This window comes from Pituophis catenifer, unplaced genomic scaffold, assembly GCF_029215685.1.
Source record: "Pituophis catenifer annectens isolate HBS135680 unplaced genomic scaffold, rPitCat1.0.hap2 SCAF_6, whole genome shotgun sequence".
Lineage (NCBI taxonomy): Eukaryota > Metazoa > Chordata > Lepidosauria > Squamata > Colubridae > Pituophis > Pituophis catenifer.
In genome coordinates, this window is record NW_027256886.1 from 77944478 (window position 1) to 77969366 (window position 24889).

At 39.5% G+C, this 24889-nt stretch overlaps 1 protein-coding gene across 1 annotated transcript; it reads right to left on the reverse strand.

Annotated features, from left to right (window-relative positions):
• Positions 1-1331: 1331 nt before the first annotated feature.
• On the reverse strand, positions 1332-18475 carry VPS26A (VPS26 retromer complex component A). Its single transcript, XM_070946556.1, has 9 exons — positions 18394-18475; positions 12673-12822; positions 11293-11368; positions 9808-9964; positions 9109-9273; positions 8007-8113; positions 5872-5940; positions 4171-4313; positions 1332-2981 (listed from the first exon to the last, which is right to left on the reverse strand). Exons 1-9 carry the CDS (start codon positions 18394-18396, stop codon positions 2868-2870), a joined length of 984 nt encoding a protein of 327 aa, XP_070802657.1. The 5' UTR covers positions 18397-18475; the 3' UTR covers positions 1332-2867.
• Positions 18476-24889: the final 6414 nt, after the last annotated feature.

Below are 24889 nucleotides of genomic sequence, written 5' to 3' on the forward strand. Positions count from 1 at the left end.
AAATAAAATGCTATAGCATTACTTTCCTTGAATTAAAATAGAAATTCTCCAATCCGAGATTTTTGTGTACAAGTGTGTACCTTTGAGGTAATATTTAGTCCCTACAATTTTCTTGGCAACTGGCTTGTCCTTTCTAGAGCCGAGTGCAACGGGGGCTCAAAGTCATCCATCTGGCAATACCTACAGTGGAACCAGAATCAGTCTATTTCTAGCCTGGTGCCTTACCACTTTGCTAAGTTGGCTTCCCACTAACTTACATAATTTTTATTTAAACAATGAAAGCAACCGAATGTCAGCCCAGTTGATACAAAAAAAATTCCTATCACAAGAACTTTTCACCCAACCTACCGGTAGAATACAGGACATCGAGAAGTCTTTTTTTTCCTCATAAACCACTGCTCCCTTTTCAAAACTCTTATCTTTTCTTAAGACAAAAAATATTCTTCCCCATGAAGGCTATAAAAAAAAGTGTTTTAGTAGGGCTCCAAATGCATGGCTATGACCACCATTTTGACTCTGATAACCCTGGAGCCAATCCAACCAATAAAACAGCTAAAAATATTTGTCCTTCGAGAGGTTTATCAAAGCCCACCATTATTTCCTATCTAAATATTCTCTCTCTTGGGTTCTCTTTTATGTCAGTTAGAACAAACTGCTGACATCTAAGCAATTATTGTTGCTAGTTCTCATGTCTCTCAGAATAAGTTTTTTTCCAAATCTACAGCATTATGCTTTCAGTATGTTTGATTTATATATTTGAAAAATTAACCTAAAATACTCAAATACTCTCATCATAGCACTGGAGTAGAACCTGTGGCCACTCAGATAAACAGCAACACACAGCATCCCTCATCATTAACAATGCTGACTAATGCTGCCCTGAGCTGTAATGTAACAATAAGGGGGGGGGGTTATCACCCCTGCACTAATGTAATGCAATCTGCATGACAGAATAGATGGACAATGAAAACAAATGGCCACTGAAACTGCTTGTACTGTCTCTGCAATAGATGGATTGGTACTACAAAGTATATTACTGTCTCCTTGGAGTTTTGGAAGATTTACACCTATAATTTTTACCATTTAAAAGACATTTACGAACAAAGCTTAGCATCCGTGGAGAATCATTAACCCCTTCCATCTAAGGACTTACAATGGAGAAATCACTGAATTTTGGAGATGAAAGTGTACTTTGCTTTTTCCTATGATGGATTAGGTGCCATTTAAAACATGCAGGTCAGTAAAAGTTCTATATTCCTAATTAGAAGAGACAGATTTACTTCACAGGCTATTGTACATAAAGTAGTCGAGAGATTTTAGTGAGAATACAGTTATTTTTAATTCAAATAGCAATTTATTATATCTATTATACATAGTTGCACAATTTGAGGCTGGTTAAATACAATCAATTTTCAAAATTTTCTTGGAATAGTTTCTAAGATTGCAACATGCAAGTGTCCATGAAAATATTTGGCTTTTTTTCTTTTGAAATTTTGAACAGGCACTTACATGAGGGAATCAAGTGGTCTCTGTCACAGGTTTTAAGAAGAGGAGAAATATCCCAGCACGCAGAGTATTCTTGGCTTTATCAAAGTGCCACAGTAATAGAACAATTCTTTCCTAAATATAATTTAGCAATTTTGCTTACTTCACACAGTAAGATAACCAACAATACTTGCACTTTAGAAACATTTTTGATAAATAGGCCAAGTGAATTGGAAATGTGAGTAGCCTTCTATTCAACAGGTCCCCATAGTGTGCTAAACAGGCAGTGTGGTTCTAAAAACTATACGTTAATTGTGGACAAATGGAAGCTAACAAGATTTGCCTGAAGATACTACATTCCAGAATGAATTATAAAAATAAACCAATCTTTTGCTGCACAAGAATACCATCTTAGGAAATTCAGGTGTTTTTCAACTATATATTTTTGTACAAGCCCACATTTCCTCACAGAAGCTCAGCATGGAAAAGGAATACGATATTCTACATTTGAGGAGGACAGTGAAAAATAGGTATTTGATGAGAAATAAAATTTTGTGCAAACGATCCAGTATTCAAGAGTGTAAATTAGTAAAAATTATCTTAAAACATTTTATCATATATACACACCCTTAACCAAACTGGGGTTTAATGAGAGAATACTGTATTTTAGCCCAGGTCATACAAATCTTGAAGTGAATTGGAATCTGATCATAGAGTCATTAGAATGAGTACGCTAAGGGGAAGAAAAGTGTGTGCAAGCCACTCGTCTTCAAAAACATTACGAAAGAAACTCGTTTATACACATTCCTCAAAAAAATTCTGAAAACAGTAATATGCTCTCAGATCTATTCCAAATACATTGTATTTTATATATATTATCTACTTCCCTGGGGTAAAGACAACAGTATCATTATAAAACCTGAATTTGTCATTTTAAGACAATTTTTTATTAAGTCTCCAATGTTACAGATAGCAGACACTGAGGAAATATGTATGATATGCAGTCGGATATAGAAAGAGGAAATGCTTTAGTTTACCATCAATGAAAGCAAAACTTAGATGCACCATACTACATGCATGGAAACACATAACTAGACTTCTTTAAGCTGTATGCATCTCTGACTGCATCACACCAGACAAAAGTAAAATATGCAGTATAAAAGAGCTTAAGAAAGTTCCAGTGTTTCAGAAAGCACTTACTTTAAATGTATGTACAGAATTGAATATTTACTTGAAGAATGTTTTAGTAGTGTGGGAAATGCAGCACTGTAAGATGAGGAAGACTGTTGTAATGGGAGTTTGGCCTTTCTTTCCTACAGGCTGTCGCCACCTTTAATCTGCTGATCTACCGACATCCCAGTTTTTCATCCTGTAGATCCAGTTCACATTTCAGGCTGTTCTGCAGATGCCTGTGGCTCTGGACTTTCAAACCGCTGATGGAAGTTGGTTCTTTGTTTCCTCAGTTTTTCAGGAGCTTTTCTCCAGAGAATGATTTCCTATTTCAGGATGCAAGAAAATACTGGATTAAAATACTGATACGAACACTTGGTCAAAATGTAGCAGCGGCGCTGTATCCAATCAGCTCACTTCTTTGCATGCACTTCTGATGAAGTACAGCATATTTTATTTAGCTGCACCATTTTTATTCTCCTTTATACAACAGAATGAAGGTCATAGTAGTCCTTGTTTAATGATCATTTGTTGAGGGACCATTCAAATTTACAATGGCACTAAGCAAATGTTATGGCTGGTCCTCAAAGTTACGGCCAATGCAGTGCCCCTGGGGTCGTGATTAAAATGTGGGCATTTGGCAGCCTCCTGCATTTATAACAGCAGCATGCGCTTCAACTTCCCCCACCTTCCTTTCTTCCTCTCCATCTCTAGTCCATCCTGCACTTAATGCCACTTATTCCTGTCATTCCCTGCTGCTCTTCGTCAATTTCTTCCTCCTGCAGCAGACAAGGCGCACGCGGCCAAAGCAACTGCTGACCCTTCACAAAACCATGCAAGACCTCCCTCACACAGCGTCCGAAAGGGTCGGCAGCAGAAGGAAGAAGATGGCAAAAGAGAGTTCAGGGTAGGGGTAGGCAAAAGTAGCACGCAGGATGGCCAAAAGAGCAGATGTGTCAGGGGAGAAAGGTGGGAGGGTGTTAAAGCGGAGGTAGTACAGCAAGGCAGCAGAAGTGCAAGGTTCTTGTCTAACAACAGTGCAGTTCTGACCTAACAACTGCAACCAATACTACCAGAACTATTGTTGCTAAGGTGTGTGGTCATATGTTTCACCTAAATGACCACTTCGCTTAGTGACAGAAATACCAGTCCCAATTAGGATAATTAGGCAAGGTCTACTTGAATGCAACTGTGATAATAGGTGTCTTAAGATTGCATTAAGATCAGTATTAGTTGAAAAGGAATAGTCATTAAGTACTGCCTAAACACAACATTCATAAGCACACAGTTTAACGCTGAAAAGTTTCTGTTCAGTGGATACAGCTTCTTTAATTATATCAATTTCTCTAACTGAGACAAAGCCAAAAGGTTTGTGATGTTAGTCCTAATTTAAAAACATATACACCCATACATGATTTTTAGCTGTAAAAAACTATCATATCTGGAAGCTGTTATAAATACATCAATTCCATTACACTATTCCAGTTGCTATACCTATATAGCAACCTGCTATACCTGCTGCTTGAAGTACCGTCTGTCTTCTTCGTCTACTAGCACTAGGTTCAAGAAGTATCTTACTGAAAATTTTTTGTTTACATCTCTCATTGTGGGAGTAGGATCATAGCCAGCCAAGAAGAGTCTTATGGGAATAGATTCACCTTAAATGAAAAACAAAATCATTCTTAGTTTTGTTAAATAAATTGGTTGCAAAGTTTAATATTGAATGATTTGCAAATTCATACTTTACATTTTTTTTACAAGCTATTTTTCAATAAAGCCAACTGAGTTAATTTCCTGGGGGCACAAATAGCTTTGTGGAAGTTACTTTTAGGGAATTTAAGATATCCCTCTGCATATCATTTTCTGGGGAATAACAGCTTTGGAGAATATTACACTCATCTTATGTCTGACATCTGACTGTCACTGTAGAGTCAGAAAGCTTTTTAGTCCAATAAATTCTCACTGCACATTTAGTTTATCATAATAAAAGAACACATTTGACCCTATTTTACTGGACATATGAAAGCAAGTAAAGTTTTCTCATCTTACTTGCTTCATTAAAGAAGTAAGACAAGTTGTACGGGAAGGAACTTCTAAATTAAGAGCTCAGTTGTTCTTTTCCAATACAGCAAGATTGTTTATTGTTGAAGGTGTCCTAAAAATCTCAGCTGATACAAATAGAATATCCTAGCTATTCTGGATTATAGATAAATAAGAGCTACCCCAACGATGCCCTTGAAGTAATGTCCCGGTGCCTGGAGGCTGTGCAGATCTGGATGGGGAGAAACCGGCTCAAACTCAACCCTTCCAAGACTGAGTGGCTGTGATTCCCGGCATCCCGATATAGTCAGATGACTCCATCTCTGACTATTGGGGGCGAGTCTTTGGCCCCCTCGGAGAGGGCTTGCAATCTGGAAGTCTTTCTGGATACGCAGCTGTCCTTGGAGGAACATCTGACGGCTGTGGCCAGGGGGACTTTTTATCAGGTTCGCCTGATACGCCAGTTGCGGCCCTTTCTTGATCGGGATTCCCTGCGCACAGTTACTCATGCCCTCATCACCTCTCGCCTGGACTACTGCAACGCTCTCTACATGGGGCTCCCCTTGAGGGGCACCCGGAGGCTCCAACTGGTCCAGAATGCAGCCGCGCGGGTAGTTACGGGAGCTGCATGGCGCTCCCATACAACACCTCTCCTGCGTGAGCTGCACTGGTTCCCAGTGGTCTTCCGGGTGCGCTTCAAGGTGTTGGTTATCACCTTTAAAGCGCTCCATGGCATAGGACCTAGATATCTTCGAGACCACCTGTTGCTACCGACGGCCTCCCATCGACCTGTGCGCTCCCAGAGAGGGCCTCCTCAGGGTGCCATCAGCCAAACAATGTAGGCTGGTGACCCCCAAAGGGAGGGCCTTCTCTGTGGGGGCACCCACCCTCTGGAACCAACTGCCCCCAGAGATAAGGAGAATCCAAGACCTCGGTGCCTTCCGCCGTGCCCTTAAAACTTTCTTTTTTCAGCAAGCCGGGCTGGCTTAACACTTTTAAATGTTTTTAACTGGTTTGTCATTGTTTTTAATTACGGGGCAAAATTTATATATATCTTTTTAATAGTATTTTAATGTTTTTACTTTATGTTTTTATTTGGCTGTACACCGCCCTGAGTCTGTAGGGAGAAGGGCGGTATATAAATTTGATAAAAAAAAAAAAAATGCACCCACTCACCTTTAACTGGTGCACCATCCATTATTTCATATTTTGCAATGGTCTCCGTTTCTGTTGTTGTACTGGGTCCTAGTTAGTTATATAGAAGTACAAATAAGTAGCATGGTGTTTAGTATAGCTTTTTCTCAATTTTCTATTTATAACTGCAATTATTTCAGTAGGATAAAATCCAATATGAAATATGCTTTAACTGTATACAGGTAGTTCTCAACTTACAACCATAATTTTAGCTCAAAATTTCTGTTAGTGAGTCATTTGTTAGGTAAATTTTGTCCCATTTTATGACACTTCTTATCACAGTTGTTAAGTGAATCGCTGCAACTGATATTTCAGTAACATAGTTGTCAAATAAATTTGGCTTCCCCATTGACTTTGCTTGTCAGAAGGTCGCAAAAAGTGATCATATGACCCCGGGACACTGCAATGGTCATAAGCATGAACTAGTTGGCAAGCATCTGAATTTTGATCACATGATCATGGGGATGCTTCAAAGGTCCTGTGAAAAGCGGTCATAAGTCACTTTTTTCAGTGCCATTGTAACTTTGAATGGTCACTAAATGAACTATTGGAAGTCGACTACCTGTATTGTAACTGTACAACTGTACATTATTTGATTACACAATATTTTTAAAAAATGGGTTGTTCTAAGTGTCACAGTAGAATTTTAATTAATACACCGAGCAAGGTTTTTGTACTCCTGTAGTACTAAAGTAAACCATCAAGATAATTGAATATACCATGTTTTCCCGAAAATACAACCTACCCCGAAAACAAGCCCTAGCCCGTTTTTCAGCCTGTACCTAATATAAGCCCTACCCTAAAAATAAACTCGTTAAGCCCCACCCACCGTCCGGTTGTACGAGGTGGGGCGAGGTACAGATGTAAAAATCAAGGTAGGGCGGGGATAGGGGGTGGAGCTGCCCCACGCACCCCGCTTACTTTAGGACTCCCGCAGCCAGGCTTCCCTCACCCTGACACCTGTCGCATTGCTGCACGATGCCACGTGGCTCATCACACCGATGCTGCCGCTCATGCACACAATGGTACAACACACCACACAGCCTCCTGCCGCGAGCAGTGGCACCAGCATGACGAGCCTTGCAGCATTATGCCGCAAACGGCAACACCGGCACAATGAGGCACAAGGGGTCTGGCTGCGAGTGGCCAGAGAACAAGTCAAGCAGCAGCGCGACAGGTGAATGGGTCTTTTCAGGTAAACACGGTAGTAGTAAATCATGTCCAGAAGACGCACTAATTATTTCTGCATATTAATTTGCCAAAGCTAACAAATGTAACACTAACTTCTGATTATTTACTATAATTTATTATTGTTCTGAATCATCTCTATTATCAAAAGCTCTTATGCTATGCTTTTTTTGATATTCTTCTATATTTTAAGCCATTGTACAAAAGTCTTCCATCTTTTGTAATGCAATTGAAAGACAAAACGAAATTACATATGACAATTTAAGGGTAATACTTTAAAAACTACTTCAGAGGCCCCTTGGAAGATTGTTATCTGCAAATCAAACTACAGTATTTTTCAGAGTATAAAACACACTTTTTTTCCCTCCTAAAAGAGGCTGAAAATTTGGGTGTGTCTTATACTCCGAATGTAACCCCGTGCGGTGCCCAAAATGGTTACCCAGAACAGCTGCTGCCTTCTCTTACCCTTTCTGCGCTTTGCCTGTTTTAGTCACTGGAGCTCCCTCCGAGGATCAGCTGTCCTTTTGAAGCTATTTTTCAGCCCCAACGTGAGCGAAGCGATCTTCTGCACTTTGCCTGCTTTTCTAATTGCTGCTCCCTCCAACAATCAGCTGTGCTTTAGAAGCACAGCCTCAACCAGCCCCAACCTCAAAACCAGCGAGCGAACTAATGTGCTGGGACTAGCCAGATGAATTCCCCCCCCTCTATTTTCCTCCCCAAAAACTAAGGTGCTTCTTATACTCCGTGATGCATTTTATACTCCGAAAAATACAGATAGTTAAGTTTAAAGTTACAGTAAATTTTCATAATATATTAAATGGCATTCATGCAAACAAACTATATTCAAAGATTATTAAATAAAACCAAGAACCTAACAGAAAAGGCAAGACCTAAATGATTAACAACGAACTATTATTTCTTCATCTTACCAATTCCAGTTATTTCTTTTTTTATCAGCTGTAATTCCATATGTTGAATTTTTATTCTTACTAAGAGGAAGTAGATTTTTCCAACAATCACATCCTTTAAGTGATACCTTAAAAGAAAGAAAGAGATTTGTAAAAAATTGAGCTCTGTATGCATTAATATCTCCATATGCATTTGGTCTCAGACCAAAGGTTGGAACCCAACTAACTAGCAGCTAATTGTTAATTTTTCCATCGGCACAAAGATGGATTCCCACAATTCAAGAGTAGGGAGGGAGTACTACATTGAAGTTAGTATTATTTAAACGCGTTTTCTTGAATACTGTTAGGCCCTGAAAGCACTTGAATTGAACTCAGAAACAGACAATAGCTAGTCACATGGTCCAAAAAACCCTAGCCAGTTAAAACTCCAGCTGCCAACGTTTTTCAAAGTTTGTCCCATATGCCCTTGCTCAAAATAATCCCACAAAAAGGGACTCTGGCCATTTTTGGTGAAGTCAGATATGCAATTAGAAGACCAGCTTAAATTAAATAAAAATGTCCCTAGCTGTAGCCATTGCTTATGCCAGCAGCAACATAATATTCAAGAGTATCCCCAAACAGCTTAACATACTGATGTATAGCAAAAGAATGGCAAAATCGTGAGACAGCCATGTACATTCTTCAAAACTCAGGCTTGTGCAATGTTTTAATATTCCCTGCAAATAACTGATTTGCTTCATAAGAGAAATCTATTATTCCAATTTATTCTTTACAGTATTATAAAGTTTTATTTGCTGTTCTGGCGATGCTTTAAACACTCAGGAATATGCAAGATTGTGATTCCCCCACCTAAGCCTGAAGTCCAATCTAACATGTCAAAACTCACTTCTATTTTCTATATGAGTAGACAATTTTATATATAAGGAAAAAGAAAAGTTATATAAACACTGCTTCAAAATAAAGATGAATTTTCTGCATTTTGATCACCATGGAAAAAAAGATTGGCAGTTTTCCCCAAATACAATTAGTAATCAGTTGCTAATCATTTCTGCGTGTCTTGAATTGTTCTTGGCTGGCTGGTTTTTTCAAGTTCATGTGTGTACTTCATTTAAATCAGACCTACTTGGATTTGTTATATTCAAATTCTATATGCAGACAATCTTCAATGCCAACTTCCATTTTAATAGAATTGTTAACATCTGGGTAAGTTGCAAGCTGGTGAACAATAAGATCGTATTCTTTAATCAAGTCTGACAATCTTCTTACTATCGTCACTTTAAGGAAATACCTATAAAAGAATGACATTATTGGAGACTGCAAAACAGATTATTCCAAAACTTACATATACTCCTTCAATATTGGCAACTGCAGAGACAACCATCTGTATTAAATCATCAGTAGGCTGTTTCTAACGTTCATAAATTGCATTGGTAGTTTGAAATGTATGAGTCAATCAAGTCAGTTTACCTATTCTAGTTTCACAACCATGCTAGTTAATAAGAATTGTTTTATTCCCCAAAGTAAAACGGGAGATATTTACATGAAAAATGTATGCACACATGTATAGAAAGAATATATTTTGAACCCATTTTGTTTTAACTTTTGAATGCTTCTATTTTTTAAACTTTACAGTATTAAGGAATTTTTATAATAAAAGCAAAAAAAATATTTTCACCCTTTTGTTTGTGAAAACCTCTTTTTGATCAAATGTTTCTATAAGCAGAAGAACATATCTATTTAATTTTAAAATGTATACAGTAATACTGACATTCCAGTTCAGCTAAATGAGAGTGCTATAACTAACTACATAAAAATTTCATACCTCAATCTAACATTGGCACCAATATAGGATTCATATGGTTTCTCAACTTGCATAAATTCAAAGTCATAGCTTCTACTTTGTGTTAATTCACCAGGTAAGGCCAGCTCTTTCACTAAGTTTACAAATTCGTGAGTATTGCTCTTGTCATTGAAAAGTTCTGCAAAATTAAGGAATAGTGTCAGAAAATACATAAAAGAAACATTCCTGAAGACAATGCAAGGGTTTTTTAAAATAATTTGGGTGATTGTAAGCAACTGGCAAAGAAGACATAAGTGTTATTTTTTAAAGTGAAACTGGAAGAAGGAACCTCTTTTTTTTTTAACATTTATGAACATTTAATGCAACAGTTTTTCAAAAATTCAATTGCAATACAAAGATCTTATATTTCACAAGAACTCTGAAATCTTTTGTTAATATGCTGCTAAAATAGTCTGATGTATTTGAATATCAACATAGCCTATTCAACTAATATTTTTATGCTGCATATTTAACTATTCAAAATTTTAGTACGACTTCCTCCTCCTAGTTTCACATTTCTCGTAGTATAAGCATGGAACAATTCTTCAGAAAACTGTTTGCTGATGAAACATAATATTAAAAAGCTAAGTTCAGTATTACGCAAGCCAACTTCCTCTTGTGCAACAGGACTTTCTCTTACTCTCCTTCTTTCAATCAATTATATCATCTTTACTTACCGTACCAGTTTTGAGACCAACTCAGTAACTGTAGGTTGTGCAAAACATTTTGCAACATGTGGGAGCATAAAAGAACCTCTCTTTGAATCACATGCTTTTTGCAAGGCTCACACAACAGGTTCGGAAGTTGCCTCTGGCTATCTTTATTCCTGTGCCAAGGCAGATGAGACTGCTTTAACACTGCAACTTCTCTTTTGAATATTTTGCACAACCCAAGTAGACTTTTTGTGTAGAACAGAAAAAATAAACTGATTTATTGTTTTGATGATTAAAAAGAATTCATTATAGAAAGAGGAGAGAAATGTTGTAACCACAGATTAAGAGATAAACTTATAATTGTATTTATAACTGCTGTAAAGGAAATTGGAAGCTACGTCTTTGAATATTTTTTTCTATTTTTTCTTTACTTCCTTTTTCCTTTCTTGCACTTTTGATTTCTTTCTCTTATTTTTCTTACTTTGTTTTGTTAGGTTTTATACTTTTTTAAAAACTTTAATAAGTGTGTGTGTGTGTGTGCATGTGTGCAGACACCCATACATTATATACTGTATATTCATACACACGTACATAATTTTAAATCGACTTTTAATGTATATCACATTATATTACACATTCAAATAATTAATCAATAAGCAGTCCCAAACAGTTCATTATTAAGTTCAATATTTCATATTGCTTGCTATTCATCTACCTCAGTATTATTCCAGTGTCACGTCCAAATTAACATTTCTACAAATCATAGTGAACATTTTACATTTTATCCAGATTCAGTGCCAGGCCTATAACTCACCAATTTGCCCTACGAATTCAATTCTTATTCCTTGATGCTCTAGCCTCTTTCCATGATGTTTAAAGACAATATTTACCTGGTGGGGAAAAACCAGTATATTAATGTAGTGCTCCTATACCTTTGCATAGTTTCATAGCTGCAACAGGAACAATTTATCCCCAATTTTTCATTTTATTTGTAGTTGTTATATGTGTGCCTTCAAGTCAGTTGACTCCTGACAACTATTTATTAAATTTCTACACAGGTTATGCCCATGAAATTTTCTTTGCAATATTTTCAGAAGTGGTTTTCCATTGTCTTCTGCCTAGGGCTGAGAGAAAATAACTGGCTCAAAGTCACCCAGTAGGTTTTAATGGGCTAGAAGTCACAATCTCTTGGTCTCTGTCCAGTACCTTCAACCACTATACCCTAATCCTAGAACTAATAATGGCTTACAATAATTTAAAATTAAATTCATTCTAAAAAATGTACAGGGTAGCATAAACAGGATTTTTAGAAAAATTAAGAGCATATTTTGCCAACTCCATTCAGTGTCTTGGTGGTTTACAAATAGAATATCAAAATGCAAATATTAAATACTGTATACTTATCTGGCAATACAACAATCACAAAAATTCAGGAAAGAATGACAAAGTTAATCTATTTCCTAATCTTTAGGAATACAGCAATAGATAGATAGTTTTCAACAATAATCACATATCCTAGAAACAGGGAACTGGTTTTGAGCTGGGATAGCTTTTTCCCTGCAATTTCAAAAGTCTTGGGGATGGGGATTTTTAGCTTAGATTTTGGGTAGTTTAAAGATATAGATAAAATGCTGTTGTTAGTTTTTCCTTCCTTCACTTAAAATGAACATTATGCCTGACCAAACTCTCAAAACAGATATAACTATAAGGGGACAGCTTTCATACTGAAACTGTTTGTTAACATACAAAAATGGTAATTATTTTTTTGTTTTTTGTTTTTTTATTTTGACTTATATGCCGCCCTTCTCCGGAGACTCAGGGCGGCTTACAAGACGTTAAGCAAATAGCCTTCATACTTTTGTATATTTTATATAAAGTCAGTTTATTGACCCCACAAACCGGGTCCTCATTTTACCTACCTCAGAAAGGATGGAAGGCTGAGTCAACCTTGAGCCTGGTGAGAATTGAACTCGCAGTAATTGCAGGCAGCTGGAAGCTAAATACTACCTTTAACAGTAGCATTAGTCTGCTGCGCCACTCAGGCTCCTATATATTCTAGTTTTACTCAAAAAGCAAATAAAACATAATTAATCAACCACTGAAACTCTAAAGCACACTATAGCCATATTAATGTGTGATTTTGCTTATATGTTCTATTATGGACCATTTTGAGGATACAAAGGATGCAATTTACCTTTCCTGAAACTGATTCTCCATCATAGAACAAGTAATGTTTTTCTACTTTGTTATCTTCTGTTTTGATTTCAGCTGTTTTTCGTGATTCAGCATCATTCAGAACAACATCAATCTCACATATGGGACCAAACAAATTTCCAAGAAAACTCTGCAATAAAAGTAATACTTATTTATATGTACGAAACAGGAACTTTATCTAGCACAATGCTGTAGACAAAAATATTGGAAGCTTTGGAAGTAATTTTTCAACGTAAAAATTAAAAATCTATACGTTCATAATAGAAACTCTTACAGCAAGATATTAGGACCAGAATACTGATAAATTCACTGCAAAAAGCAAATATCTTGTTACAGTAGAACCCTAACTACTTTTTATAACAAACTCCCTCTATTCTGTTATATTCTGTATCACTTTAAATCAATGATCATTTTTAAAGGTTTCATTTCTAGGTTTTAAATATTGTATAGGGATGTAATTCAAATTGCAGTAAATTAACTTAATATACTGGATGCATGGTTGTTTTTAGAAAAATATAAATTATGAGGTATCCAAGCTACCTTAAATCCTAAATTAAGCTTAAATTATGATACGAGAATATATAACATTTGGGAAGCCAAATCTCTGCTCAGAGATTCTGCCTGTAAGAGTGGTCTCTAAAGTTTGGGCCAGCTGGACACTATTTTTATGAATTGGCCACCATGATGGGCGTAACCAATTGCAAATCACCCCCTTATGAGATGCAGGCTAATGAGGTTGTTACTTCCTACCAGTCTCATCATTCTCTATGCTGTCTACCAACAGAACTTTCTTTGCAGGTGAGCGCCCTTCCAAAACAAAACACAAATAAAATTGACTTTATTGTCCACATTTTATTGTAAAGGTAATTCTTGACTTACAGCTATTCATTCAGTACCAGCTGAAATGATAACAGTATTGAAAAAATGGGCTTATAACTCCCACCCAAAGTTACAGCCATTGATCAAAATTTGGGAGCTTGGCAGCCTGCCTGCATTTACAACCTCAAGGGCACTTCAACTCTCCCCACCCACCTATCTCCCTCTTATCTATATACCCTTTTGGTTAGCTGCTGCCCTGCTTTAAAGGTAAAGGTAAAGGTTCCCCTCGCACGTATGTGCTAGTCGTTCCCGGCTCTAGGGGGCGGTACTCATCTCCATTTCATAGTCAAAGAGCCAGTGCTGTCCAAAGACATCTCCGTGGTCATGTGGCCGGCATGACTAAATGCCAAAGGCTCACGGAATGCTGTTACCTTCCCACCAAAGGTGGTCCCTATTTTTCTACTTGCATTTTTTACATGCTTTCGAACTGCTAGGTTGGCAGAAGCTGGGACAAATAATGGGAGCTCATCCCGTTACACAGCACTAGGGATTCAAACTGCTGAACTGCCGACCTTTCCATTAGCAAGCTCAGCGTCTTAGCCACTGAGCCATCACATCCCTGCTTTACAAGGAGGTAAACAGCCTCAGAATCATGCAGCTCTGGGGCTGCTTGCCATACCCCAGGATGCAATCAATCACCACCCACCTTTTTTCTTCAGCCACACATGGGTTCCCAATCCAGCCCAGCCCGTCCCAGCAAGCATTCATTCACCCGGCTGCCTTCTCTTCCACAATAGACTTTTCACCTTTTGCTGTGTCCACAGCTTCTCCAGTGAGGATTCTTATAGCACACATGACTTTCTGAGCCTTTGTAAAGCTGCACTCCCTTTGCAAAGTTGAGCCATCTTTCCAAAGGCATTCCAAAGAGAGCACAGCTTTACAAAGGCTCAGTACTATACGAAACACTTGCTGGAGAAACTTGGTCTGAAAAGGAGACAGCAAGAGGCCAAAGGTCAGTGCAGAGAACTGGGAGAAATGAATGCTTGCTGGTGGTTGGTTGAGTCAGGCTGGGGAGCCACATGGAGTTGCGGGGGGGGGGGGGGGAAGCATCTGTGCAAATGAATGTTGCTGGCACTTGCTGATTGCTGCCCTGTAAGGCAGGGGCCAAAAGGGCATAGATGGGGGAGACAGGAGAATGGGGGGAGTTGGAGGCAGTCCCTTACCGGGCTGGGAGGGACTGAGCCCAGAATGGCATGGATTGGGGTGGGTGCTCACTTAATGACCCATGATTCTCAGTTAATGACTGCAACAGGAAATACCAGGATTGCTTTGTAAGTAAGTGCAGCCTCATGACATCTCACTTTAAGACTACACTGATATTTTGACACTAATGCCAGTCCAAATTATGGTTGTAAGTCAAGGATTTACCTCTACTGTTGCTGTTATACAAATATTTTTCCTCACCTGGTTCTGCTTCCTAATCAAAGGGACTCTACCTTTCCAGAAGTTACTAAATTGTTATTCTGCTAGTAAAGCAAGATTTAAGATGACCAATTCCCATTCTAAAATACACTGTAACTATGCCTAACTTTTGAACAATATTAAAATAAGTACATATAGATAGATGTCATATTAAGCTACTTTTATTTTAGTTTTTTAGCTTTATGTCTTAGTTTTAGACAAATAATAATCTGGGGGGTTTTCTCCTGCAGATGTAGCTTGCAATGGTAACAATAGTGAATACTCTGAATTTGCCTTCATTCATAATACTCTGTATTATTCTTTTAGCTTGCATTTTGTGTGATCCTCTTATAAACAGCATGTTAATTGTTATGTTCTATACTGCTCTTTGACCAAAGGGAAGTTTGGCTGACTAAAAACAAAGCACTAAACTACAACCATCTACCATTTATTTTCTGTGAGAACTAGAGGCACTGCCTCTACTCTGCAGCTGGTGACCAAAACTCAAAAAAATAAAAAATCAGGAAACCTAGCAGGCATTGAGGGAATTTTGGCACTAAGAGTGGCACAGTGAGGACCCAAACATATAACTTCAAATGTATTTTCTCCTTCCCTCTTTTCCATGATCACCTAATACATTGCCTTTTGTTTACTGTATAATTATTTTGCTCAAAATCATGGAAAGAAAGCCACAGCTTGTCATATAAATCTCAAATTCCAGACAATTCTAAGTTAAGAGGGAGAAACAATTTAGCAATGGTTCATTCCAGAGGTTTTGTCTCATATCATGTAAATGAAATATTTAAATATGATCACACAATGCAATCACCACAGCTGTGGGGAATGAGCTCCAAATCTGCAACTGACTCCTCCTATATACTCCATATACTTTAAATCAGGGGTGTCAAACTCACGTCGTCACGGCAGCGTCAAATGACATATCGCAGCTTTTCCCCCCTTCGCTAAACCAGGCCTGGGTGTGGCCAGCGCATGACACATCCAGCCCGTGGGCCGCAAGTTGGCAGCCCTGTTTTAAATGATAAATATGTTGACCATATTTTGATATAGTACAATATCTGAGTGGCAACAAACCAGGCAACTACTAGAATTTGCTTTCTGTTGCTCTCTATCATCCAATGACTGCTCATATTTTTTAGCCTAGATATGGTCAGACCTAAGGGTACATCTACCCAGTGAAAAAAAACATGAGTACAAGAATTCTAGGAGGCTCATTTGCCTCATGGAAGCTGTTATTTTCTGTTTAATAAATATACATTTTGTATATTTCATAAGGAAATCAGTTAAGAACTTGAGATATTGTTGCAACATCTCACTATCCCAAATACGCAGCCAGAGCACACTATTACTCAACATATGGCAAGGAATGCAGCGACAAAGCTTATCTAACAATGCTTTTCCTTGGAGCAATCATTGAATATTCACTTTTACCTCACAAAAAGGCAGAGTTTACAACGCACACAAAATAAACAGCAATGTCATACAATTGTATATTCTAGACAAATGCAACAAACTACTGAAACTTTGTCAGTAACTTTTACGTCCTTTTTCCAGCCAAGCTCAGAGAGCATCGAGGACCCTGCAGGTATCAGTCGAACATACTGTGGCGAGTTCATTTTCTATACTTATCAGCTTCCGCAACTAATTTATATTTCCTGAGCTGGGTTGTTAAATCAAGCCCATTTACTGCTCCTCAGGCTCACTACCTAAATAAAGTTTAGGTACACATCAGGGTAAAAAGATGGCAAGCAGTTCAGCAATCGCTGCACAAGAAAAGCAAGTCTCTCTTTCAAGGATTCCCAGCATCGCTTTGGCTCTTTCAGAATAATAAATGGGATTATCCTACCGGCATAAATGACAATCCCTTGAAAGAGAGGTTTCCCCACACCTCCATTTTGCAGCTTGGGTGCGCTTTCTAAGCACACGCCCAGCATGACTAAAGCCCAGGGGGGAAAACACTAAAACCAGGATGATTAGGAGATTGGAGACTAAAACATAGGATGAACAGTTGCAGGAACTGGGCATGGTTAGTCTAGTGAAGAGAAGGACCAGGGGAGACATGAGAGCAGTCTTCCAATATTTGAGGGGCTGCCACAGAGAGGAGAGGGTCAAGCTATTTTCCAAGGCACTTGAAGGCCAGACAAGGAATAATAATGGATGAAAACTGAATAAGGAGAGATTCAACCTGGAAATGAGGAGAAATTTTCTGACAGTGAGAACAATCAACCAATGGAACAGAAGTTGCCTTTGGAAGTTGTGGGAGCTTCATCACTGGAAGCTTTTAAGAAGAGACTGGACTGCCATTTGTCAGAAATGATGTAGGGTCTCCTGCTTGGGGGGGGGGGGGTTGTACTAGTCCAGGGGTCTCCAACCTTGACAACTTTAAGCCTGGTGGACTTCAACTCCCAGAATTCCCCAGCCAGCTTTGCCTTTTACCTCACAGCTTTGCTGGCTGAGGAATTCTGGGAGTTGAAGTCCACCAGGCTTAAAGTTGCCAAGGTTGGAGACCCCTGGACTAGATGACCTACAAGGGTCCCTTCCAACTCTTGTTAATCTGTTAAATCTCTTAAGCAGAACGTGTAATTCTCGGCTGCCATTTAAACGGCCCTTCGGATTTTTTATTTTATTTTATTATTATTTTTTGCAGCCCCCGACCTAATCTGGTCGCCCTCAGCAACCACACCCAGGGAGGGACACACTTTTAAGGGCGAGGTGTTTTAAAGTTGGAAAAGAGGCAGCGGCCCACGTCCCAAAAAAAGGAGCCGCCGCGATGCAATACCCCGCCCCCGCCCCCACCCGCGAGGTTTCCTTCCACCTGCCGCTATTTCTTCGGACCTCGAGGAGGGTCGCCCGGCCAGAGAGAGAGAGAGACGCGCTCGGCGGCCGAAAGGGCGACGAGGCCCGGCAACCGCCGCCACAAGGCTTTTCTTTCCTTCAACACCCCCTCTTCCTCCCCCCCCCACACCGAGTGCGCGCGCGCGCACGGGGACTGATTTCAACGTCACGAGGCAGGCGGAATGCGCGCGTGGAGGGACGAGGAGGGAGGGGGGCGGACTTGGAGTGGCCGCCCCCGCGCGCTGAGAAAACGGCCCTCGCTGGGGGGGGTGGAGGGGGGCGGAGTCAGCAGAGGTGGGAAGAAGGAACGGACGGAGGGAGAGAGGGGGGGGAGAAAAAACCCCCGTCTCCATGGGAACGGCCAGCCGTTCTGCCTCGAGCGCGCCCGAGGCCCGGCCCGTTCAAAAGGGTGGGGAAAAGGGAGCCAAGGGGAAAGAAGCCAGTCGCAACCCAACGGTCCTCCCGTCGGTGAGTTCCACCGCGGGGCGTCCCGACAGCCTTAATATTCCTTCCCCCCCACCCCCTCCCCACCTCCCCGTTTCCTTAAACCGGGCAGCCGCTCACTTACCATTGTCAGCCAGACTCCGGCCCCCCGCCCCGAGCAACCGTAGCAACTCCGGCCCGCGCCACTATCATGTGACCGGAGAGGCCGTCACTTCATTCCACGCCCCAGACACGTGACCTCCCTTTTCCCATCGAGGTGGAGTAAAAAGCGGAGTGGCCGACTCGGGTAGCCTGGGCGACGGTTGGGGGCGCTGTCCTGGGCGGGCCGGGCGAGGGAAGATCTTGTCTAGGATTCGGAGGTTTGATATCTCGATGGTGAAGATGCTTTTTTTCTCTCTCTCTCTCTCTCTCTCCCCTGCAAGTCAATGGATATAATCTGCTCTTTGATCAATGTAGGTGATGCTAAACTTTGCCGGAGTTTTTTGGTGCATACGAAGTTTCTGGGTCTCTGAACCATTAACTACATAGGGTGCATCGGTTGGAAGTCAAATTTATTTTATTGGAGTCATCTTTTTTCTTTTGCACTTAAACCTAGTGGAGCAACTTTTACTGATTTCATGGCAGGAGAGCCTGATGAAGGCAGCTACAGGTCAGAAAAGCTCGTGCTTCTTAATAGTAAACAGTAACAGAGTTGGAAGGGATCTTGGAGGTCATCTAGTCCAACCCCCTGCTCACGCAGGGATTTGGACCGCCGAACTGCTGACCTTTCTGATCGACAAGCACTGAGCCACCTAGCTTTGGCGAGATGGGCAGCATACAAGTTTGATAAATAATTAAAAATGAAATTTGTTAGCTGGAAAAGGGGCTACCAGGCTCTTCTAGATTTCAAATTCCTTCTATTTTACAGTCCTCAAATACGGGTAGTCCTTGACGTACAACAATTTGTTTAGTGATCGTTCAAAGGTACCACGGCACTAAAAAAAAAGTTACTTATGATATTTTTCATACAGGGTCATGTGATCAAAATTCAGATGCTTAGTGACTGACATGTATTTAGTTTTAGTTTAGTTTAGTTTTATTAAATTTGTATACCGCCCTACTCCCGAAGGACTCAGGGCAGTGAACAGGCACAAGATAAAATACAGAAATACAAAAGTTAAAAACAATTTAAAACCAAATTAAATAATATTGCCCACGACAATTAAAATCCCAATAAATTTAAAACAAATTAAAATTTCAATTTAAAATTTAAAAGAAAGGGGAGAAAAATTAGGCCAGGCCGGCTTGCTGAAATAAGAGGGTCTTAAGAGCACGGCGGAAGGTGCGCAGATCCGGGATCCTCCGTATCCATTTAGGATGGTTGCAATGTCCCAAGATCATGTGATCGCTTTTTGTGACCCTCTGACAAGCAAAGTTAACCGGGAAGTCAGATTCACTTAACAACCGTGTTACTGATGTAACTGCATCGATTCGGTTAACAACAGTGGTAAGAATTGTCATAAAATGAGTCAAAACTCACAACTGTCTTGCTTAGCAATGGAAGTTTTGGACTCAGTGGTGGTAAGTCAAGGACTACCTGTACTATAATTGATACTGTCATGGGGGTGGGCGCGATTAATTTGCTGACATGCAGAGGTTTTCAGGTAGGGGGAAAGCATTTGTTTTTTGACATCACTAGCAGATGTGTTGTTTTCACCTGGTTCGGTGACAGAAACAGAGACTTTTTGACAACTAGATAGGCCCCAGCCCTGAGTGCCCTGAATATGAGCTATTCTTTTGGGTCTAACAACATTGTAGAAGCGGAAGAAAAGGGTTTGCATTGAAATCTTTGAGGATTGAAGATCTTTACCCTGGAAATATATTTGAGACAGCAGTCCCAAGTGCACTTTGGTACCTGGCCACTTTAGCATCGGATAGGAGGAAATGTGCATCTCACCTAGTCAGTGTTAAATTGTTGAGTTCACTTCCTCTCTGAACATATCAGGCAGGCTCTGGATCATCCTTTGAGTTGAATGTTGGGAGATTCCAGACAAATCAATGGAAATACTTCATACAGAACATAATTATGGGGTTTACTTTCAGAAGATGTAGTGATGGGTACAATTTTTAAAATAGGTTTGACAAAGTAGTGGAAAATGTGGCTTTGGGTGTCATTAATAGATGTCTATGGAGATTCTCAGTCATCCAGGTCATGGTTGTCCCAAAGGTGCTTTTTCAAGAAGAAGAAGCTTCTTGGATGAGGAGCGAAACATCGTCAAAGAAAAACCAGAAAGTCCAGCTGCCTCTTGAAAAGGCACCCTTGGGAGTGTCATTAATAGTTATACATTTACCTGCATTATCAGGGAAGTAGTTATAGTTGGTAAAACTAGGAATGGGCAGTTGCACTCTGGCCCTACCTTCTGGAATTCCCATTGTCATCAGGTAATTATTATCCTGGTTCTGTCAGGATGGTTCCAATGTGTAGGGAAGTAGAGGCATCAGGTTTTCTTGATGGCTCCCCAATAGGGCAAAATCAGTTTTAAAATGGAAATGTAAAATGAAAATGCTATAGCATATAATGTATGTGTGTATCAAATGTATTGTAGTTTCTACCCTTTTTGTTATTATAATTACTCATATATGTTGTAAGTTGCCAATTTATAATTGTGGCAGGATATCCATGTCACCTTATTTATTAAATATGTGGGGGGGAATGTAACAGTACTGTAGAACAACTAAAGGGAGCTTTAAGCTGCCCGCACAGAGGGGTCTCCTATGAAGAGGTGTCTCCTATAAGGGCTGAACCATTAAGTGGGGCTGGCTTTTCTCTGAACCTTGGCTAGAATGGCTGGGGCCCCTGTGTATTTTGTTGATAATAATTTATTAAATTTATATGCTGCCCAACTCCCGGTGACTCAATGGAAACCAAGAGAAACATCCTGTTTCTAAGTTTTATGATCTACTGTTTTACTTCTTTATTACCTTTGATTTAGACTTGATTCCTGGCAATTAAAAAACAAGTGGGCTAACAATGAGTTCTGTTCCTAACTTAAATTTGTATGTAAGTCTGAACTTGCACCTACAAATGTGCCTATTAGTAAAATGGCAGACGGTGTCCTCTGTCTATGAGCCAACAAACCAGGGGTGAAATGCTCCCGGTTTGGACCGGATCACCCAATCCAGTAGCGATGGTGGCGGGTGATTCGGAGAACCAGTAGCAAAAATCCCTGCGCCCCCCCCCCCCGCCCAGCTGAGCCGCGCGATCATCAGAGGCTGTTTTTTTTTTACTTTTAAAAGCATTTTTTCTACAACCTCTTCAGCCGAAAAAATGCTTTTAAAAGTTAAAAAAAAAAAGAAGCCTCTGATAATCGCTCGGCTCAACTGGGATCATCAGAGGCTTTTAAAAGCATTTTTTCTTCGGCCGAAGAGATTGTAGAAAAAAAATGCTTTTAAAAGCATTTTTTTACAACCTCTTCAGCCAAAGAGGTTGTAGAAAAAAATGCTTCTAAAAGTTAAAAAAAAAAAAAGTTGGCCATGCCCACCCAGTCACATTACACCCCTCCACCAAGCCACGCCCACAGAACCAGTAGTAACAAATTTTACATTTCACCACTGCAACAAACCAGTGGTGGGTTGCCCCCAGTTCGCACCGGTTCTATAGAACCAGTAGTAAAACCGACAGGAGGCTCCGCCCACTGACCCCGACGTCATCAGAATAGTTCTGCACATGCGCAGAAGAGCGAAGCGAGTGAGCACACACGGCCCCATTGTGAACCGGTAGTAAAGGTAAGTAGAATCTACCCCTGCAACAAACCCCTGAAGAGGCCCAATGTTTTTATAAACCGCTGAAAACCGGTTGTATATTTAAAAAGCCTGACTTCAGCAGTTCCTGAAAGCATTGTGCTGCTTCAATGCTTTACCACCATCCACCATTTTTAGTAATAGGCAACCCATTTCTATCTAGGGATCGTTCTTAAATTGTACTTGAACCAGAGACTGCCTTTCATGGATAAACCTGCCCCATTTTCTTGGCAAACATTTTCAGAAGTGCTTCGCTCTTTCCTTCTTCCTAGAGAGAAAGGAAAAATGTCCCAAAGCTTCCTAGCTGTCCACATTCAAACACCTACATGAGACTAAGAGATGTCCAAGACAACTCATATATCAGAAGTTAGAATATAGAATAAGTTAAGGTAAAGGTTCCCCTCGCACATACGTGCTAGTCGTTTCTGACTCTAGGGGGCAGTGCTCATCTCTGTTTCAAAGCCAAAAAGCCAGGCTGTCCGAAGACATCTTCGTGGTCATATGGCCGGCATGACTAAACGCCAAAGGCGCATGGAACGTTACCTTCCCACCAAAGGTGGTCCCTATTTTTCTACTTGCATTTTTTACATGCTTTTAAACTGCTAGGTTGGCAGAAGCTGGGACAAGGAACAGGAGCTCACCCTGTTAAGCGGCACTAGGGATTCGAACCACTGAACTGCCGACCTTTCAATCAACAAGCTCAGCATCTTAGCCACTGAGCCACAGTGTCCCTTAGTTACCTATGTTCAAAATACAATTTAGATATGTGGAAATGTTCATAAGATAAAACACCCTGAGGTCTTATGCAATTGTATTTTTCTCTGGAATTCACCAGTCTGGATATTCTCGGTTGGTTCATTGTTTACCTGAAATATATCATCCAGAACATGAAATGGTTTACTAGGTCCCAGACATGGTCCAGCACTGACTTCCATCCCTACCACAAACATTATTGCAGATTTGTTTCTGGTAAACTGCCAAATGATTTCATGCATACAAGTTGTGCTTCCTTAAATATTATTTCATATGCATTTTGTTCTCTGACTTGATGATCGTTTTAATGGCTTTCACATCTTAGATTTTCTATGCTGAATGGCATGTTAAAATTTCAACAATACTGTTTTCATCTACTATTTCAGTTGGTTTCCAGATGACATTTGAGTGTTGACACCATGTATTATTTTGGCCATGTATTCTGTAAAAATTAAAAATTAAAATTAAAAAAAATATTTTTGATTAAGTTATTGTTCTTGGAATAGAATGGAATGGAGTGGAATGGAATATTTTATTTGGCCAAGTGTGATTAGGTACACAAGGAATTCGTCTCTGGTGCAGAAGCTCTCAGTGTACATATAAAGCAATAAGAGTAGTAATAATTTTTAATTAGCCATTTAGAGTCATTTTATAATTAAGGTAGGATAATACTTCTGATTAATAAATAATATTTAAGAAATAAATAAGAGCCCTTAGTTGCATTAGATTTTAATAGAAATATAGCTGAATAATTGCGGGCATAAGAAAATGCTTATCAAGTGACTGAAAGGGTTGCAAAACAAGCACTATGCAATGAAGAAATAAAATACGAATTATATCAAATTTGTAAATATAAGGGCGAATTACAATGTAACAAAATAGCACAAGGCATGAATGCATTTTAAAGCCGTGTGGTTCTTTGAAGGAAGGCAATGCTATTGTTTTGTAAATTAGAAAGCTGCTGCTTCTCTCTTTCTTAAAAGCAATACAAGCACCCCAAATCCTGCTTATTTCCTCCTGTTTTTGAAAATTATTTTGACTGCACCATATCCACCCAGATTAGAAAGCTATCTGTAGTAGTAGAAATGAGAAAGATGCTTCTCCTTGGAAAAGTTAAGAGTTGTGAAAATTTGGAACATCCCCTATATAGGGGATGGGAAGAAAAACCAGAAACACCGTGTTTTTTTATGGCCCTTCGTATTTCTAGAGATAGTACGTAAGTAAGTTCTTGCATTGCTTTTGGCAAGTTTCTTGCACGCACAAAAAAAAAAGTCTCAGAATATTCCAAAATGATGTGGCACCTTCCTGTTTTATTTCCCCTGGGAACTGATCTATTCCTACATTACAAGCAGTCCTCAACCTACACAATTGAGCCATAAATTTCCATTGCTAAGCAAGGCAGTCATTACGTGAATCTTGTCCCATTTTACGACCTTTCTTGCCACAATTGTTAAGCGAATCACTACAGTTGTTAAGTTAGTAACGTCGTTGCATGAATCTGGTTTCCCCATTGACTTTGCTTGTCAGAAAGTCGCAAAAAGTGATTGCATGATCCTGGAACAGTGCAACTGTCATAAATACATGCCAGTTGCCAAGTGTCCGAATTTTGATCACGTGACCGAGAGGATGCTGCAATGGTGGTAAGTGTAAAAAACAGTCATCATCCCCATTTTTCAGGGCCATTGTAACTTTGAACGGTCACTAAACAAATGATTGTAAGTTGAGGACTACCTGTATAGCCATAGAAATGAGATGTTGACATGAAAAGAGTTTGTCTAGCATTCCATTTCTTAGTATGATTGATTCCTGCATGATTATATTGAATTTAGTTTAACTGTTTTGGGGGTTTTTTTGATTTTTTTTTTTCCAGCTTACAAACAATAGATTTTATCAAAGAAAAGCACTAGACATTTTAAGATATATATGGTTAGCTGTAATATTTTTATAACACATATGCCTGGTCTAGGGTATACATTTCATCAAAACCTATGATAATGTAAACAGAAAGATCACATTGAGCCATAAGAGAAATCACAGTTTGCGTTCATCAAATGTTTTCATGGTTTCAGGAAATAAGTCTTCACTTG

Excerpts from the sequence above, each read along its gene's own strand:
- VPS26A (XM_070946556.1), bottom strand. Across the intron at positions 11,369-12,672 it reads GAGAATCAGTTTCAGGAAAG|GTAAATATTGTCTTTAAACA; the intron begins GTAAATTGCATC and ends TTTCCCCACCAG. Across the intron at positions 9,274-9,807 it reads GGTGCCAATGTTAGATTGAG|GTATTTCCTTAAAGTGACGA; the intron begins GTATGAAATTTT and ends ATTCTTTTATAG.